The 16,484-nt window shown below is 40.4% G+C and overlaps 3 protein-coding genes across 6 annotated transcripts; 2 read left to right on the top strand and 1 right to left on the bottom strand.

Annotated features, from left to right (window-relative positions):
• Positions 1-799: 799 nt before the first annotated feature.
• LOC122831542 (fucolectin-3-like) lies at positions 800-6,918 on the top strand. Of its 3 annotated transcripts, none has more exons than XM_044117822.1 (7): positions 800-1,831; positions 1,966-2,017; positions 2,233-2,262; positions 2,359-2,641; positions 4,418-4,563; positions 4,738-4,862; positions 6,456-6,918. In XM_044117822.1, exons 2-6 carry the CDS (start codon positions 1,984-1,986, stop codon positions 4,761-4,763), a joined length of 519 nt encoding a protein of 172 aa, XP_043973757.1. In that variant the 5' UTR covers positions 800-1,831; positions 1,966-1,983; the 3' UTR covers positions 4,764-4,862; positions 6,456-6,918. The 3 variants fall into 3 exon arrangements, with proteins under 3 accessions (XP_043973757.1, XP_043973755.1, XP_043973756.1); XM_044117820.1 differs by having other exon boundaries at positions 1,961-2,017; XM_044117821.1 differs by lacking the exon at positions 6,456-6,918 and adding an exon at positions 5,155-5,213 and having other exon boundaries at positions 1,961-2,017.
• Positions 6,919-7,328: 410 nt separating this feature from the next.
• zgc:101716 (uncharacterized protein LOC492784 homolog) lies at positions 7,329-11,529 on the top strand. Its single transcript, XM_044117799.1, has 8 exons — positions 7,329-7,560; positions 7,782-7,883; positions 8,322-8,465; positions 8,987-9,037; positions 9,117-9,261; positions 9,348-9,459; positions 10,060-10,192; positions 10,471-11,529. The coding sequence occupies exons 1-8, from the start codon at positions 7,456-7,458 to the stop codon at positions 10,627-10,629; spliced, it is 951 nt and encodes a 316-aa protein (XP_043973734.1). The 5' UTR covers positions 7,329-7,455; the 3' UTR covers positions 10,630-11,529.
• LOC122831520 (protein FAM83A) lies at positions 10,812-15,665 on the bottom strand. 2 transcript variants are annotated; one of them, XM_044117770.1, is made up of 6 exons: positions 15,213-15,665; positions 15,015-15,122; positions 14,347-14,441; positions 14,071-14,238; positions 13,823-13,944; positions 10,812-13,204 (listed from the first exon to the last, which is right to left on the bottom strand). In XM_044117770.1, exons 1-6 carry the CDS (start codon positions 15,508-15,510, stop codon positions 11,998-12,000), a joined length of 1,998 nt encoding a protein of 665 aa, XP_043973705.1. In that variant the 5' UTR covers positions 15,511-15,665; the 3' UTR covers positions 10,812-11,997. The 2 variants fall into 2 exon arrangements, with proteins under 2 accessions (XP_043973705.1, XP_043973704.1); XM_044117769.1 differs by having other exon boundaries at positions 13,823-13,947; positions 15,213-15,662.
• Positions 15,666-16,484: the final 819 nt, after the last annotated feature.

The following is a 16,484-nucleotide window of genomic DNA, read 5'->3' as shown; positions in this document are numbered from 1 at the left end:
TCGTTACACAGAAACCTCACTCAGCATTTCATAAAAGCATTTTGAGTTATCATTGTTCATGTTCCTATGTTTTGTTTATGTTCAAGTAACAGGAATTTAACACGTCACCAATTTTCAAAATAAAGATCTTTTCAAAGTGAAATTGACGTGACATTCTTTCTTTGAGTCCGGGCTTAAAAGGAAATTAAACCCTAGTGTAACAGAATAAAATATATTTTTCTGTTCAAGAGACCAAAAACTGATTCTTAATTTAAATCGAACCTAAACTCAAGTGCTACAAATTACTGGGAAGCTGTTCAGTTATTATATACTGCTACCTTTATTATGTTTTTTTTCTTTTATTGCAACATGCTTAATGACACAATAGGAAAAAAAGTAATTTAATCAAAAATGACCAGGAGAGGGCGACAATACGCAGCTAAACTGGAGAAAGGACATTAACTGGTCTTGGAATGCAATCAAAGAAGCAAACTCAAGAATAAAATCTCCATTGCAAATGTTTTGGGTAGGGTGTCAATTTGTGCTGCAGTGGTAAGAGTAAACAGGAGATCTCTGAAAGGGGCGATTCATAATCACACAGTAAAGAGGCAGAGATGGGGATGTTAGAAAATGAGAAAAATTTAATTATAAATAAATAAAGAAGACACTGCTGCTTTGGAAAGCCTCTGTCTTCCTGATAACAAAATGGAGCTGGAATTTGAAGTCTACTCTGGAGAACCAGAAATGAACATTAAAGAGGCTCCAGAATACTTTGATGATTTTGTTGATGTTCCCTATGAACAAATGGATCCGGCAGTGAAAGAAAGCTGTGAAAGCAAGGAAAATCCACTGAATTTTGAAAAAGTCTTTGAGAATTCATCAACGGAGGAAGCCTCTTCAGTTGATGCAAACTCAAAGGGTGAAATTCAAAAGTACACAGAGCATTTTGAGAACCTGGACACTACAGACTTGGATGCTCCATCTAAGGAAGTTGATTCTGGAAGCAGAAATGCTGCAAATGTGTCACATTTTGATGAAGTCTCTGAGTATTCTTCATCAGAAGAATGGTCTTCAGAAGAAGAAAGCTCAAACGGTGATATTGAAACTGACCCTGACCATTTCGACAGCATTTATGCTAAGGACATTGATGCTTCCTCTAAGGATGAGGAAGTTTGTTCTGGAAGCCCAAATGATGAGAATATGTGGACACATTTTGGAGAAGTGTATGAGTATTCTTCATACTCATATGAAGAATACGAGTCTGAAGAAGAAAACTCAGAAGATGGAAATCAGAATGACACCGATGATTTTGACTGCATGGATGTAAATAATTTCCCAGCATTGCACTTTTGCAAATTCTCCAACTCTTTTTTTAACTGTTGGCTGAATGCCACGACACAAAGCATCATGAACCTGACTACAGTCATAAGTTAAAGTTTCTTTAGTGGTACATGTTGTAAAAATATGAGAACCTCTGTTGCAGATGGAAAGATATAGTCTACCAAAGGCTCATCTATCCGACCCCCCAAAAAAACAAAAAAAAGTTATGAAGAGCTCTCTGTTTAAAGAGACTCTTCCTCAACCAACCAGGACATATTTATATCTCTTCATGACAGGAAAATGTAGGCGAGTCATGAACAGCGGTACTGTCATTTGTTTCTTTTTCACTTATGAAAATCAGATGCAAACATTTGGTTCTAAATGTACTTCTAAAGTAAAATATCTATATTTGGATCAGGTTGGACTAGCAGACAACGTTCTGTTCCAGCTTAGAAACATTTACAAATAAAAACTGAGGTGTGACTGAGAGAGAATCCTAAAACAGCAGAGAGTGATCGACGTCGTCCCAAAGGTGAGTGAATTCAACATGACTAGAGGAGACAGTCATGTTGAAAGTCTTGGTTTCATAGTTTTAAAGGCATTTGTGCAAATAACTTTTTTTCTCATAACTTATTCCGTTCTCTGTGATTCATTTATGAAGAACAGATTCAGAAACCATCTAAGATGATGTGGGGACTGTTACCCATCTTACTGATTGGTGAGTTGCTCATTTCATCCATAACATTTCTGTATTTTGGGAGATAAAATGCTTTAAAAAGCTTTTGTACTTTGCTACAGTCCACAACAGGACAGAGAAAAACATATGAACATATAAATGACACAGCTAAACAGTGAAAACCAGAGAAGAATGTTGTCCTTATTAACTAAAAGTTGTTAAATAATTAAAAATGAGACTTTTACCACTCTTCACAGGAAGGCTGTATGTAACTCAGCAGACAACAGGTGAGACCAAATAAATCACCTTAAGTTTTTTTTTTTTTTTGTATCATGTTATAAAATTTTGAAAGAAGGGGTCAGACCGTCTCTTTTTATTTACAGATTGCCGCAACCAGCCAGTGATCGATCTGACTGACACGAACGCATCTCAGTCTTCGACCTCCGCTAATAACTACAACCAACTGACCAACGCTGACAGAGCCTCTGACGGGAATCCCTCCACGTGTTCTCTCACCCTGTTTCAAAATAACTCCTGGTGGAGAATTGACCTGCAGGGCGTTCACAACATTTCCTGTGTCTGTATATACAACAAGAACTGCTCACGTCTGAACTTAAAGCCTGCCGAGATCTACGTGGGATACTCTCTAAAGGACAACGGCAAACTGTGAGAACCTCGTGTTTCCTCAATGTGTTACATTTTACATTTTCAGGTTTTAACATGATGTAAAATGCAGGTGCAGTTCAAAACAATTGTATTTTTCGTCATTTCAGAAAGTGATTTACACCAGTGAAATCTAAAGAGGTTATGTCTTGTACTTTATGATCATGGCTCCTAAATGTAACAGCTTCCCTAATACCCGTCCCGTCACACACACACGGAGGACAGCTGGTTGGCATTTAAGTTGTTTACTGTAATGAGTAGTTCACACAAACGGCGCAGTTAGCTCCCCCTACTGGTCCACCAGTCATTCACAACAGAGTTTTACAAATAATTATTACAATAAGGTTTAACAATATTTTTTTTCCTCTAACATGTGATTGTATAGTGGTTTTGATTAATAATACAACTTTAAAATTAATTTAATACAGTTTGGTATTTTATAAATGAAATAATTCAGAAAAATAAATATAGACAGCAACCAAAATTAATTTTTAAATTACTAAATAGCACCCTCTGGTGCTTCACAGAAAACAAAGGTGGCCATGTCGTCGTCATAGAAACAGATAATAAACAAACTGGCAGACTGGCAAACAAAACTGACAAACTGACAAACATAACTGACACATTAAATTACTGACATTTTTTTGTTTTTACCTGTAATGAGTAGTTGACACAAACAGCGCAGTTAGCTCCCCCTATTGGTCCACCAGTCATTCTGTGTACCGCAACAAAACTTCAATTTAGTACCCGAACACAACCACAAATACTAGTAAGAGGAGAACCGGATTTGATGACTTACCACAACGGAACGCAAAAAAAAGTCTGTGTGGAATTTCCAGTTTCGTTATGAAGAGCTCTCTGTTTAAAGAGACTCTTTCTCGACAACCAGGACATATTTACATCTCTTCATGACAGGAAAATGTAGGCGAGTCATGAACAGCGGTACTGTCATTTGTTTCTTTTTCACTGATGGAAATCAGATGCAAACATTTGGTTCTAAATGTACTTCTAAAGTAAAATATCTATATTTCGTATTTATAAGCAACCAGTAGGAGGTTGCCTATAAATACGGCAAACACCACTCATCACAAGGCAATTATGACATACAGTACAGACCAAAAGTTGAGTCCAATTAGAAGCAGGGACTATGTCTCTCGGCTGGCCTGGGAACGCCTTGGGATTCCTCCGGAGGAGCTGGAAGAAGTGGCTGGGGAGAGGGAAGTCTGGGCCTCCCTTCTGAAGCTGCTACCCCCGCGACTCGACCCCGGATAAGCAGAAGAAGATGGATGGATGGATGGATGGATGGATGGATGGATGGATGGATGGATGGATGGATGGATGGATGGATGGATGGATGGATGGATGGATGGATGGATGGATGGATGGATGGATGGAAGGTGTGTTCAATTAGAAGTTCTAATTAAATTTCTAATTGAGTTCAATTAGAAGGTGTGTCCAAACCTTTGGTCTGTACTGGACATACAAAGATATTTACAAAACATATTTTTGCAAGAATTTCACACATATATCTAATATCCGTTAAATAGATAGTAAAAATATGTGTCTCAGAAAATGTAAATATTGTCCAAAGAAAATGTATAGCACATTTATAGACAGTTGAGTGAAAGAAAAAATCAGTTGGGAAACGGTGTTTTTTGTTCCCATTCTCAACACTTAAAAAAAGGTTTTATAGGTTTTTCTGCTTCGCTGTTTGGGTGTTTCATTGTTGCTCAAATTATTTTGATGTTGGTCTTCTGATACATTTTGTCTTTTGCTCAGAGCCTACAACATCACAGAGTTCAAGGCTGGCCAAATAAACGTCTTCAAGTTCCCCAAATCAGTGTTTGGGCGCTACGTGACGGTGGTCAGACCAGGACAAAAAGCCATGGTTCTTTGTGACGTGAACATCACTGGCACAACAATAAGTATGTTAACGCTGAAATATGGTATCATACATTACTTGATAGCAACACTGTTAATGAATAGGGTTTTTTTTATTATTTTATTTCATTTGCATGTATTTCCCATCACTTCTCTAAGTGGATTATGTATTTCATGTTGACTGGATTTACAGGAGGAAACTTTTTTTCTTTTTCTAGAACCTCCATTCTGTGATGATGACTGATTGTCGTGAAGAATCCCTGAAAAAACTGAGGAGAAAATCAGAGATCGGTTCTGAATCCTGGATGGACAGAGGCAGACAGAACGGCCCTCTGTTTGAAATGTAAATTTTTATTTCCGTCCTTTTTTGGGTGGTTGGTTTGATTTTCCTTCTTTGAGCAAAACTTATTATATCATAGTAATATTTATTTGAATTTGAGTCAGAGGGTTCTGGGTCTGTATAGCCTCAGGTTCATTAATATCATTATGAAGTATTTATGATCTTTAATGCTTTAAAGCTTGTTGTAAATGACCGCTGATGATCGACCGCGTGACCTAATCATGATTATTAGGTTGTTTTACTGTTTTATCAGAATAAATGGAGAAGTACAGTAAATGTTTTTTTTTCATTAAAGTATCAAACATCCCGGGACGTGCTGTGGTGGCGTAGGGAATAGCGTGACCCACATTTGGAGGCCTTGAGTCCTCGACGCGGCCGTCGAAGGTTCGATTCCCGGACCCGACCGATATTTGCTGCATGTCTTTCCCCCTTTCCTGTCAACCTACTGTCATATAAGGGACACTAGAGCCCACAAAAGACCCCCTGGAGGGGAAAAACAAAAAAAAAGTATCTAACATCCCAAAATATTTTGCACTGAAATAAATGTCCAATTTTTGAAATTCTGTGTGTCACTCATTTAAAGAACTGATTTAGCAGCTTTGAGTGCTTTTCTAATGGTAGAGAGACGATTTCGAACAGCGATTTTAGAAACTACTTCAACTGCAGTAAAAATGATTTTTGCTATCGGTTTCTTGGGTTTCTTGTTACAAAAGGATTAGAAAAGGGGGTGGATTTAGAACATGCTCATCGGTTATTGCTTTCAGCCAGACCCGTAGCCCCACCAAGGCCCTGCAAGTCTCCTCTTTTCCAACAGAACGTACTTGTGTCCTCATCACCATCACATTTTCCTGGAGTTACTCCAGGTGGCGTTGTTGGTTTCCCATATCGTAAACTTTAATATCCTATATTTGGGTTTCATAATTTAAAAAAAACGACATAAAGCTGACAGACAAGAGAGCCTACCAGTCTTCAACCAATGATGAAGGAACACCGCTCACTGCTGACAAAGCCTTTGATGAAGATTCCTCGACATGTTCTCACACCGAGTATCAGACTAACTCCTGGTGGTCTGTAGACCGGCAGGGTGTTTACAGCATTTCTTGTATTTCTATCAGTAATTTTAAACAGGATTGTGGTGGGACTGATACATCAGGTGCCAAGATCTACATCGGGAACTCTCGTCAGAACAACGGCACCAACAATAAGCAGTGAGAGTCTCTCCTTATGGAAAGAAAAAAAAGTTTAAGGTCATGTTACCTTAAACCAGGCGTGCCCAAAGTGGGTCCTTCATCCTCCATGTGTTAGTTCTCTCCCTGGTGGTAGTAACATCCTTCTGAGCATGTCAATGTTCTTCAATGTCTATGAGTTTTCTTCAGTGTTGGGCTGACAAATCACTGTTATCATACCAGAAAGCAGACCTGTGGTTCTCTGTGATGTGAAAATCACTGGTGCAGAAATGAGTATGTGATGAACTCCCACCATAAAAAGACATAAAATAATTTGTAATGATTTTAGGTTTCAAGGAAACTTAAGTTTTTAATGTTTGCGGCTATTATTGCAAATATATTTTAAACTAAGTTTGTTTTCCTTTTTAAGCTTCACCTTTTTTACTGATTGACCAAAACAAGACCTGGGAAGAAGCTCTGTCTTACTGCAGAGATAACCACAGAGATCTGGCCTCCATCTTGGATGAACAGATGCAGACCTTTGATGAACTGGAGGCTGAGAAAGCCACCAGTCCCTTTGTATGGATTGGACTTTGCTACACCTGCATTGTAGACTTCTGGTTCTGGGTTGATGACAACGTTATAAAATTTAATCACTGGGGTTGGGATGGTTATAAAGAAGACTGTGATATGAGTGAAGGGATGGAGAAAGAAGGGGACCATCGCTGGTTCAGCAAGTCTGACGATGAAGAGTTTAATTTTATCTGTCAGTTCCAGAGAGATTTAAGACTTCTACTTTATTTCAATTGTGGTATTCCTTTGTGACCTGGTTTTTGTTTTTAAGAATCTAAAACGTTCTAATTAAAAATAAAACCAAGAAAAACAAATAAATCAATAAAACAAATTTGACTTAAAACACTGAGTGGACATGTTTGTCTGATATCTGCTGGTAGATTGTTCCATAATTTTGATATCTAATATGAAAAGAAATAAAAATCATAGTGATGTAAAATAAAATCTTCCACGTTTTGTTTTATTGGGTAAGGGGGTAAGAAGCAATCCAAACATTAACACACCAAAGGGTTCCAAATTTACTATGTATGAATAAATAAATAAATAAATAAATAAATAAATAAATAAATAAATAAATAAATAAATAAATAAATAAATAAATAAATAAATAAATAAATAAATAGTGTTTTAACATAGCTGTTAACTTAGTCCGTACTGTCTTTTATTTATTCGTCGCTGCCCCCTTATTCCCGGGAATATTTCGTCCCGGAACTATAGAGTTATCCAATTTTCCGTCGGAGCAGCTCATGACGGACCGAGGGACTGTCTTCAAAAACAAACTCGTGAAGCTGAGTTGAAATATTTGGATCAATTTCTTTCGTTGGAATAGCATATTTTATGAGGCTTTTTGGTTCTGGATGGAGATATTCGGCAGCACCTTTGATGACTCTGTGTTTTCAGAGGCCAGGGAGCGGGTGTGTGAGTCTCTGTCGTCTTACAACGCCAAACTGTGTGAACCAGAGGTGAGACCATCTGCCAGATGATGATTATTAATTTTGTGCTGATATTTTGCACTAGAAAACCTGATATTAAAACGACTGGTAAGCCTGGAGAAGTACGGGAAAAATAGATCGTGGCACATAATATTTTTTTTAATCATTTTTAGTATTTTTGTTTTCTAAAACACGCAGTTTACACTTCACGGTTAACATATCAAGTCACGTCCTCCTGTTTCTCCTCGCAGTGGTTTTGTGAGAGCACCGCTCTGGACACGGACGATTCCTTGGAGAAGCAGAAAGTGTTCAAGTTCAGAGGTGACCTGGCTTTGAGACAAGGGAACTATCAGGTAACTGGAGTTCTTCACTTTTCTTTCACTCAAATGTGAATTTCTCTGCAGAGTTTGCAAAACTCAACTGCAACTGGAACGTCGCAACAAAATCTGCATTCTGACATCATTCTGATGAGGGATTCTCCAAAACTCTTTTTTGGCTCCTAATTTGAATAAAATAACATACAAGTGGAGGGAGGAGAAATATTTCCATAATATTTAAATAGTTATGTACAAAAATACAGGATTTATTCTGCATCACACAAAGATTTTTTTTTTTAATCAGGCCACACTGGTTTGCAACCCTTAATCACACTCCTTCAACTCTTATAATTTAAATATGTAAAGTGATGCTTTGGATGTTTTATAGTTTTACTGCAGTAATACTATCAAATCCAGCAGCTGTTGAAGTTTAAAGCCAAATCATTGCTTGACTTTCATTGTGTCTCATCTCAGAGAGCCCTGGATGCGTACAGCAGCTGCCTGCAGTGGATCGCAGACAACAACCTGACCATCAGGCGCGACGTCCTGGAGGGAATGGCTCGATGCTGCACCAAGCTGGGACAAAGGGAGCAGGCGCTGGAGTTGGCTGAATTACTGGTGAAGTTCTTTTCCTGCCAGTTTTTCCTAAAATTACCTGCTATAGTTATTTACTGAAAAAATAACAATCTCTGGATGATCATGGGGTTGGTTTCGATGATGTAAGTCGAGAACAGTTATAAAATACAATATATTTTTGATAAAATCAGCTAGTTTGAACTTCGTATGTGGAGAAGTATGAATATTAACTAAATCCACTGGGTGAAAACCATAACTGATCATGACATATATGTGCCAGTAAGGTAGATATCTGTTAGAGGTTTTTTTATCTTTTAAATTGAGGTAGTTATCTCTTCCAGGCCATAGAGAAAATTAAATATCTACTCATCTTCATCGGTTGAAAGACTTTTTAACCAGATTATTTCATGTGCTTCGTCACACATCTACTATTCCTAAACTCTGGAAGGCGTCAAACATCTTTACAGGAATCTGACTCTCACTCGTGTCCATCTGGTGTAAAATATGATACATAGCTATAAGCAGATATCTTATGTAGATCACACTCTGTCTGCTTTCTGCAGAACAAAGAAGCCTCCAACACCTGCCACCTGACCAGCCTCCTGCTGCTCAAAGTCTGTATCACATAAAACCTTTTTGTTCATAATTCAGATTGGTGTGAGTGCTAACTTTAAATCTGAACACGTCCCAAAGGTCAGCATCTACCAGCACTTTGGCTGTGTGGGGCCTCAGAGGTTCTGCCTGCAGCAGCTGTGCAGCCTGCTGCCCTTTAACCCCTGGCACTGGTTCAACCTGGGTCAGACGTGTTTACAGCTGCTGGACTGCGACTCAGACATGGGTACAATTACCTTCTGTAGATAAAATATTTGTATCTACGTATATTTAGTTCATTATATATACAGACGATGTGCTTCTGTGTACCAGAACGTTCATCAGGGGCTGTGAATGGGGAGTCTGAGGAGGACCAGGAGGGGGCAGCAGAGTTCACAAAGGACCGGGTCTGGCTGAGAGCTTGCATGTGTTTCATCAGAACACGGTAAGGCTTTCTGATGAAGCTTTAACAGGGGCTAAATCACGCCCAGCTGATGAGACATTAACACAGGGCTGGATGATGTGGCTGAAAAACATATTACAATATAAGCATTTCACATCAGTTGATATTAATAATTATTGATTAGGTTTGTGTGTTTTCATTCCACGCTGTTTATTTTGGCGCCATTGTGAGGCACGGTGGGGAAACCTTAAAATGCTGCTGTGCAAGTTACTCAACAGGTTGTTGCTAGGTAACCAGGGTGAGTTAGTTAGCTGGTGATACCAATCTTGGTTAGCTGGCAAAGCCTTTGCTCTGCCAACATCCCCCAGAATGCTGTGCGGTTCTGGATTGGAATTCAGCAAAATGATTGAATATTCTATCTTATCTTATATTGATCACATGTCTATCGCGATATATATTGTTATTGTTTTATTGTCCAGCCCTACATTAAACACATGAAAACAAAGTCATTTGTGATGTAGCAGTTAAACATTTCTCAACGCAGCAGCAGGTGACATGAAATGACAGATTTCCTTGGTTTTAGTGTTTATGTGTAAATCTTACACCTATTTTATGGTTTGTGTTTTTTTTTTTTTCTTAAAGGCTCTTGTTGAGAATCCTGCGCCAGCAGCAGTCCTCCTTTGTGTTGCAGCGCAGTGTAAAGACTCTCCAGATCACAGAAGAGGCTCTGCAGCGACTGAATCCTAAAGAAGCAACGCTGCAGGCTCTCACCGAGGTGAGCGGGATGAGTTTTCACTTTATTCCAGACACTCAAGTGCAGGGGTCCCAGAAGTTGGTCCTCGAGGGCCGGCATCCTGCATGATTTAGTTCTCTCCCTGGTTTAACGCACCTGGATCAAATGATGGCTCGTTAGAAGGCCTAAGAAGAACATTGACATGCTGAAAAGGATGTTACTACCACCAGGGAGAGAACTAAAACATGCAGTGATGCCGGCCCTCGAGGACCAACTTTGGGCTTCTACTAGAACCTTCTGTTGTTGCTTTGACGGTCCAGGTGATGTCAGAGGACCTGATCCCAGAGAAGATGAGGGAGGACTACCAGGACGGCGAGAGCCTGACCTTGGTGAGCTTGCAGAGCTTCAGAGAGCGCTGGTGGAGCAGCGTTTTACTGGCTGGAGCGTCACAGATTAATGGACCGCAGGCTAAACCTTAATGCTGCTGGAATCGATGTTTGAAGCCAAACTGGCAGAGGACTTCAGATCACGCTGAAGATTCTTCAAACGAATATTTGTTGCAAATTTAGCATTGTTGCAGTATATTTAATTATTATTTTTATTTGGATGACCAAAGAATAAGCAATGTGTTGCCGGTAAGAGTATCTGTGAGTATTATATGTACAACATATTGTGCTCTGTGTAAACAGTTTTGTTTATATTTTATTATCTGTGTCTTTTTATTTCTTCTTTTCTTCAAAACTGTTATATGTTCTATAAATTAATACATGTTTTTCTTTTCTACAACATATTTTGTCTTAAATACTACATTCAAGTTCTGTATGCTTATAGAAAATGTCACCAAAAATGGTAAAAAAAAACAAAACGGGATTCAGATGTCGGATGTTTTTGACAAACTTTGACATTTCTCTGTGAGGTGCCTTCAGATGACATTTGTAATTAAACTGAACTGGATTGGATTTAATCAAGTTTGTCCTCACAAACACTAAACGAGATGAGAAACTCCAGCCTGGCAGGTTATTCAATATTTAAGGGGAAAACTCGACACAGCAGAATGTTTTTAGTAGGCAGTAGGAAAACCAAATCATGTTTATAACAGACCAGAAAGGCCAATCAGAGTCACTGGAACGGACACAGTGTCGTGTTAAGGCACTTCTCAAAGACGGGATCGGATAATCTGTCAATTTTCAAAGACGATCGCTGAACCAGAAAAGCGGTGCTTTGCAAATCGATTCATTTCCAGTGAAGTTTTCCCAGTTTCTCTTGCCGTAAGCTTATTCTGTTTAGGATTTCATGTGACAGTCGGACACAAAGTGAAATGGAGTGGAACCTAAATAATGATTTTTTTTTCCCAAATTAAAAATCTGTTTAGTCTGGCAGACATTTATATTGCTTCCCTTCAATCAGCACATTGAATGTCTGGAGATGAATATTTTTTTCTTTTTTGCCGATTGTTCTGTCTAAAAATAATCTTCCCATCAACTCTAACCAGCTTCCTTGTTGTTGTCACAGAAAGCATGATTCTACCACTACCATGTTTCACCATGAGAATGAAGAATAACGAGGTGGAAAACTAACGCTATGCGTCATGTGACGTCCAAAGACCATTGGTTGCAATAGATTTCGTCTAGTGGTATCAAAGTAAAGGGGCAAAGAAGAAATGCAGCATTTTCCTTTTTTCCCCTTATGTTTTTTTTATTGCATTTTGAAAATTACGTTCAATTTCTCTTTGATTTCAGATTTCCGCATTGCTTTGTTTTTGGTCCGCTTCTTGTTCTCTGACTGAATCTCTCATTCCAGTGGAGCTTTGTTGCTCCATGGGCTTTTCATTAAAACTGTGGATGCATTCATACAGGGTGAAGTCCTGCTCCTCTGTATCCTGCTGGGCTTCTCTCCATCAGGCTCAGGCTCCTTCGCAGCGATGTGCTGCTGCTGCTGCTGATCTGCAGGGTTCTCCAGCCTGCCTGCCCCATGTCGTGTGCACCGCTGAAGGAGTTGTAGCGAGCCAGCGCTCCGGGTCCCGCTGCCTTCTGTGGGCTCCGGTGCAGTCTGACGGGGTGCAGTTGCGTCGTGGCTCGTACGCCTGACAGGAACCTCTTGGACTCCGTCTGCTGCTGAGGACCGAGAGCGGTTCCTGTTCCTGTTCCTGTTCCTGCCGGTGCTGGTCTAAAGCAGGAGGTCACTGTGTGAGAGGATGAGTTCAGATGACCGTGATGCCTTTCCATGAGCCCTTCCTGATTGCTGGTTCCTCTGAAGGCGTTGGGTTGGAGACTGGGCATGTACTCCCTGGGGCTCCTGAAAGAGACCCGATGGCTGAGGTTTGGTCGTGTTTTCTGTGATGACGGAGGTGAGAGGAGTTGAGGTTGATCACACTGAAGTTCCACCTTTGCGTGAGCGATTCGTGAGGAATCCAGTTGGTCTCTTTGTGTTTGGATGAAACCTGCCGACGTGTTTCTGTTTCTTTGCGGAGAGAAAACTCTTTCACTGCTCCCATCTGGGAGAGCGAGGCTGTTCTGCTTCTGTACGCCTGACTGACAGGGAACATTTTGCCGCCCGTGGGTTAGGGACAGATCGTTCAGATTGCGCAGCTCTTGGACCTCGCCGTTCCTCTTCGCGGTGGTGCTGTGAAGCTGAACATCTGAGAAGGTCTGATCGGGAAGATGTGGGTGACCGTGAATCTGGTTCTGATTCTGCAGCTCGACCTTGGCTCCTGTTCCACTCTCTGCTGCTGTTTGAAACGAAGGTTTCAGAGGCAGATGAGGAGGTAGTTTCTCTCTGGACTGATTATCGCTTTGAGGAGGCTGTAGACTAATCTCTCCATGTGAACATGCTGCTGTCACAGTCTTGTGGGATTTCCAGTTACAGCTGTCTGGATGCTCATGAGATTGGGCGTAAAGGCAAAGACACTGTGGCAGAGAGATGAACGTGACAAAGCCAGGGACCGGCTGGGAGCTGGAGTGAAGTCTGAGGAACTCCTGATGGAAATGTGAGACCGAGGCGCCTTTAATGAGAACCAGAAGACTCTGATGGACCATACTGGACAGCCATGTGAAACTGAGAGAGACACCAGAAACCGGAATAGATCACAGGAAAGAGCTTTACAATAATAGAAGCATTTATAGAGAAATAGAAAAAGTTTTCTGGATGCAGTATACTGCAAAGACATCAAATATTACCAAGTATTTTTGCCTGGTTTCTAGTGTAGATATCCTAAAGGGGCAGTTATTTTGTTTTTCCAGGCATATAATGCTATTTTGGAGCACAATCAAGAAAATCAAGGGCTGCTCTATGAAGCGGAAGCTCAGAAACTTGGAAAGTGCAGCTCAGAGGAGGAGCTCAATGCAGCCGAATGGCTCCCACAGGAGACTCACGGACTCCTCAGACATGCATAAAAGAGTCAAGGCAACACTCCTGGTATGTTTTTGATGAAGAATGACATTATAACATGATATAAAGCTAACATATAAGAAGACATTTTCCCCATGTTGCAGGGGGAAGATCGGCCAGTTGAACTAGTGCTTTTAGTTCCTACATCGTGCTAAAAAGTTACATGTTAAGTTTGTTTTTGTCTAACTTAAAGTGTCCTAAGATATTTGCACTAGAAACTAGACCACAAATACTTGGTGAAACTGGGTGTGTTTTTGCAGTGCGTGTGTGTGTGTGTAGATGTACCTGTATGTACCAGTCAGCACTTCTTTCCAGTCAGCGATGATAAAACTCTCCGCTATCTGACCCGTCAGCTTCCTGCCCGTCTTTGCGCTGTAGGTCTGACCTGGGACGCTTCGCACCGACACCTTCTGTGCACACCAACACATGCTAGCTATCACAAACACACGGCGGCAAATTTTCGTCTCACTGTCTGAAGCTAAATAACTCCAGCTTTTTTTCTTCTTTTTTCCCCCCGTTTTGAAAATATTTACCGGGAAGTTTCTGCTGATGAGTTTGAGTTCCTGCCACATGCTGGCAAACCCCTCCATGTTAAGGTGGTCCAGCAGGAGGTGGACAGACACGTTTCTCTTCCTGCTCGCCTCGAGAAGATCACACAGCAGCTCCGGGTCACTGAAGGCATCCATGACTATAGCCAGGGCCTGAATGCACACACACGTACACACCCACACCGTCACCCGCATGCTTGCCAACCGTGTGGTACTACAGCAACAGGGATTCATGTCACACGAACACACCTCCTATCGTACCAGTTTAGCCTTTCTGAGGAACTGTCTGACCAGATCTTTCATGGCAGCTGCTGTCCTGTCAGACTGGAGAAACACCTCAGGGCTGGGATCCAGGGCTGAAACGATTAATCGGATTAATCATGATGAATCGATTACTGAAATAATCGTCAGCTGATTTAGTTATCGATTAATTGCTAACTGGAGAATACAGACTCAAAAAATGCAATATACTGAAAAAACCCCTACATACTCAGAGCTGTAATTAAAACAAAACTGTACAACATATAATTATATTTTACATTTAAAATTACAAAAACTTTTGTTTGTAAATAGGTTTTATCCAGAACTCCTCAGGTGGCACAGTGTTAGCTTCACCTGGTTTAAATTCACTTTGTTCTTGCATTAATATATTTTTCTTATTTAAAAAAGGAATTTAAATATTTTCTCATATTTTAATGTATTTCTAATATTGTATAAAAAAAGGCTAAGGTGCTTAAATAAAAAATAGGCACAATGCGCCAATTTTTTGTATACGATCGTCAGAAAAATCGATAGATTAACCACCAACTTTGCAGCCCTACTGGGATCGTCCGACACAGAAGCAAAGAATTTCACGTCTGGGGAGACAGAAATTGGAGACTGAAGATTTTCAGAGTCACATGGCTGCAGCAAAGCAAATTGTTTAGTACCTTTATCGATCTTCTGGTCCAAACAATCCACTGTGGAGTCGCTGCTCGTTTGGGACTCACAATGGGCAAATAGGTTGACAAACTCCTTGTCTATGTTATCTATTTCACCTGCATAATATGTTAACACAAGACAGTAAAAAAAATGAAATTACAAAAACAAACAAACAAACAAACAAACAAACAAAAAAAACATCCAACCTGTGTTTGCATCTCTCCCGTTTTGTAGGATGTAAAGCTTCTCCAGCTCTGACAGGAAGTCCACCTCCCCATCCGCCTGCAGCACCTGACGGTATCCGTCCAGGCCCTGGGAGAGCAGACAGTCGGCCGCTAACCGAGCGCTCTCGTTGTGGCTCAGGTCCGGCTTGGTTCCGCTGGCCGTATGGGCACAATAATAAGAGGACGAGGGGATCCGAAGGTCCTGAACCCGCCGCCTCACCTTCCCCACAGGCCTGGACGTTCTGTAAGACAACACTGAGATGTTGTTGCATCCGTCCATGGTGGAGGGACTTTAACGAAGGTTTTTCTGGCTGGAGGAGCGGCTCTGATTCTAAAAGCTTCAGTCTGGATCAGCATAATAAGAGAAGAACTTGCTTCTGGGGTTCTGCTGCAGCTGTGTGGGAGAACTACTGATGTGGAAAGACAGGAGAAGGCAGGCCCGCCTCTGCCGAGAGCCAGGTGATTTCCTCAACGCGATGAGATGTGGCAGGTGAGTTCATTACGCAGCACTTTGCAGAATTATTCACCATATTCAGCGTTTATCTCCGTTTTTGGTATTTTAAGTGCCAGATTACAAGTAATCATTACCATCATTTCTATTTGATAGTAAACATGTTAATGATTATACTGTTGTAATAATGACATATATTAGTAAATCTAATATTCAGTTGAGTCAGGACTGTCTTTTAGCATATGTCACCACATCTAGGGACTTTTTGCTACTTTTTCTTCACTAAACAGGCTAAAAGTTTCTCAATTGGATTGTTTGAGACAATAATGAAAAAAAAAAAAACAAGCATGTTTTTTTTTTCTTAGCTCTTCCATTTAGTTCTGGATGTTAACTCTCATCACCTTTCCTGTCACTGAAACATGAAGAAAAAAAAATACAACTCCCCACAGCATGATATTTCCAACATCATGTTTCACAGTGGAGAGAAAATATACGTGGTATTTTGGATTTAGGTTTAAAAACTAGATATTGGTCTAAACTGGCCAGAGTGTTTGTGTTCAGTACAGCCTGTGGCAAACCTTAAACTGGACTAAAGGTTTTCTGGAGTTTTAGATTTTTGCCTCCTTAATCTGAAAATTTGCAGCTGTGCCCACTCTTTCCAATTTTGGGCAATATATTGGAATTTTTTATTTTTATTTTTTACATGAGATGGTTAAAACTTTGGAAATTGTTTCATAAATTAACTCTGCTTTAAACCATCCCAGGACTTTTTCCTGGCCCGTCTGCTGTGTTCCTTGGTTTTC

Source organism: Gambusia affinis, linkage group LG05 (assembly GCF_019740435.1).
Source record: "Gambusia affinis linkage group LG05, SWU_Gaff_1.0, whole genome shotgun sequence".
NCBI classification, from domain to species: Eukaryota; Metazoa; Chordata; class Actinopteri; order Cyprinodontiformes; family Poeciliidae; genus Gambusia; species Gambusia affinis.
The sequence above is the reverse complement of the archived record's forward strand: the minus strand, read 5'-3'. Positions and strand labels throughout refer to the sequence as shown.

Coding starts and splice junctions, on each gene's coding strand:
- zgc:101716 (XM_044117799.1), top strand. CDS start 7,456: ATGGAGATATTCGGCAGCACCTTTGATGACTCTGTGTTTTCAGAGGCC. Junction 7,561..7,781: donor CCAAACTGTGTGAACCAGAG/GTGAGACCATCT, acceptor TTCTCCTCGCAG/TGGTTTTGTGAGAGCACCGC. Junction 9,460..10,059: donor ATGTGTTTCATCAGAACACG/GTAAGGCTTTCT, acceptor TTTTTCTTAAAG/GCTCTTGTTGAGAATCCTGC.
- LOC122831520 (XM_044117769.1), bottom strand. CDS start 15,510: ATGGACGGATGCAACAACATCTCAGTGTTGTCTTACAGAACGTCCAGG. Junction 15,123..15,212: donor CGGGAGAGATGCAAACACAG/GTTGGATGTTTT, acceptor CATATTATGCAG/GTGAAATAGATAACATAGAC. Junction 13,205..13,822: donor GTGCTGACTGGTACATACAG/GTACATCTACAC, acceptor TGTCTCTCTCAG/TTTCACATGGCTGTCCAGTA.
- LOC122831542 (XM_044117822.1), top strand. CDS start 1,984: ATGATGTGGGGACTGTTACCCATCTTACTGATTG. Junction 2,018..2,232: donor GTTACCCATCTTACTGATTG/GTGAGTTGCTCA, acceptor CACTCTTCACAG/GAAGGCTGTATGTAACTCAG. Junction 4,564..4,737: donor CATCACTGGCACAACAATAA/GTATGTTAACGC, acceptor TTCTTTTTCTAG/AACCTCCATTCTGTGATGAT.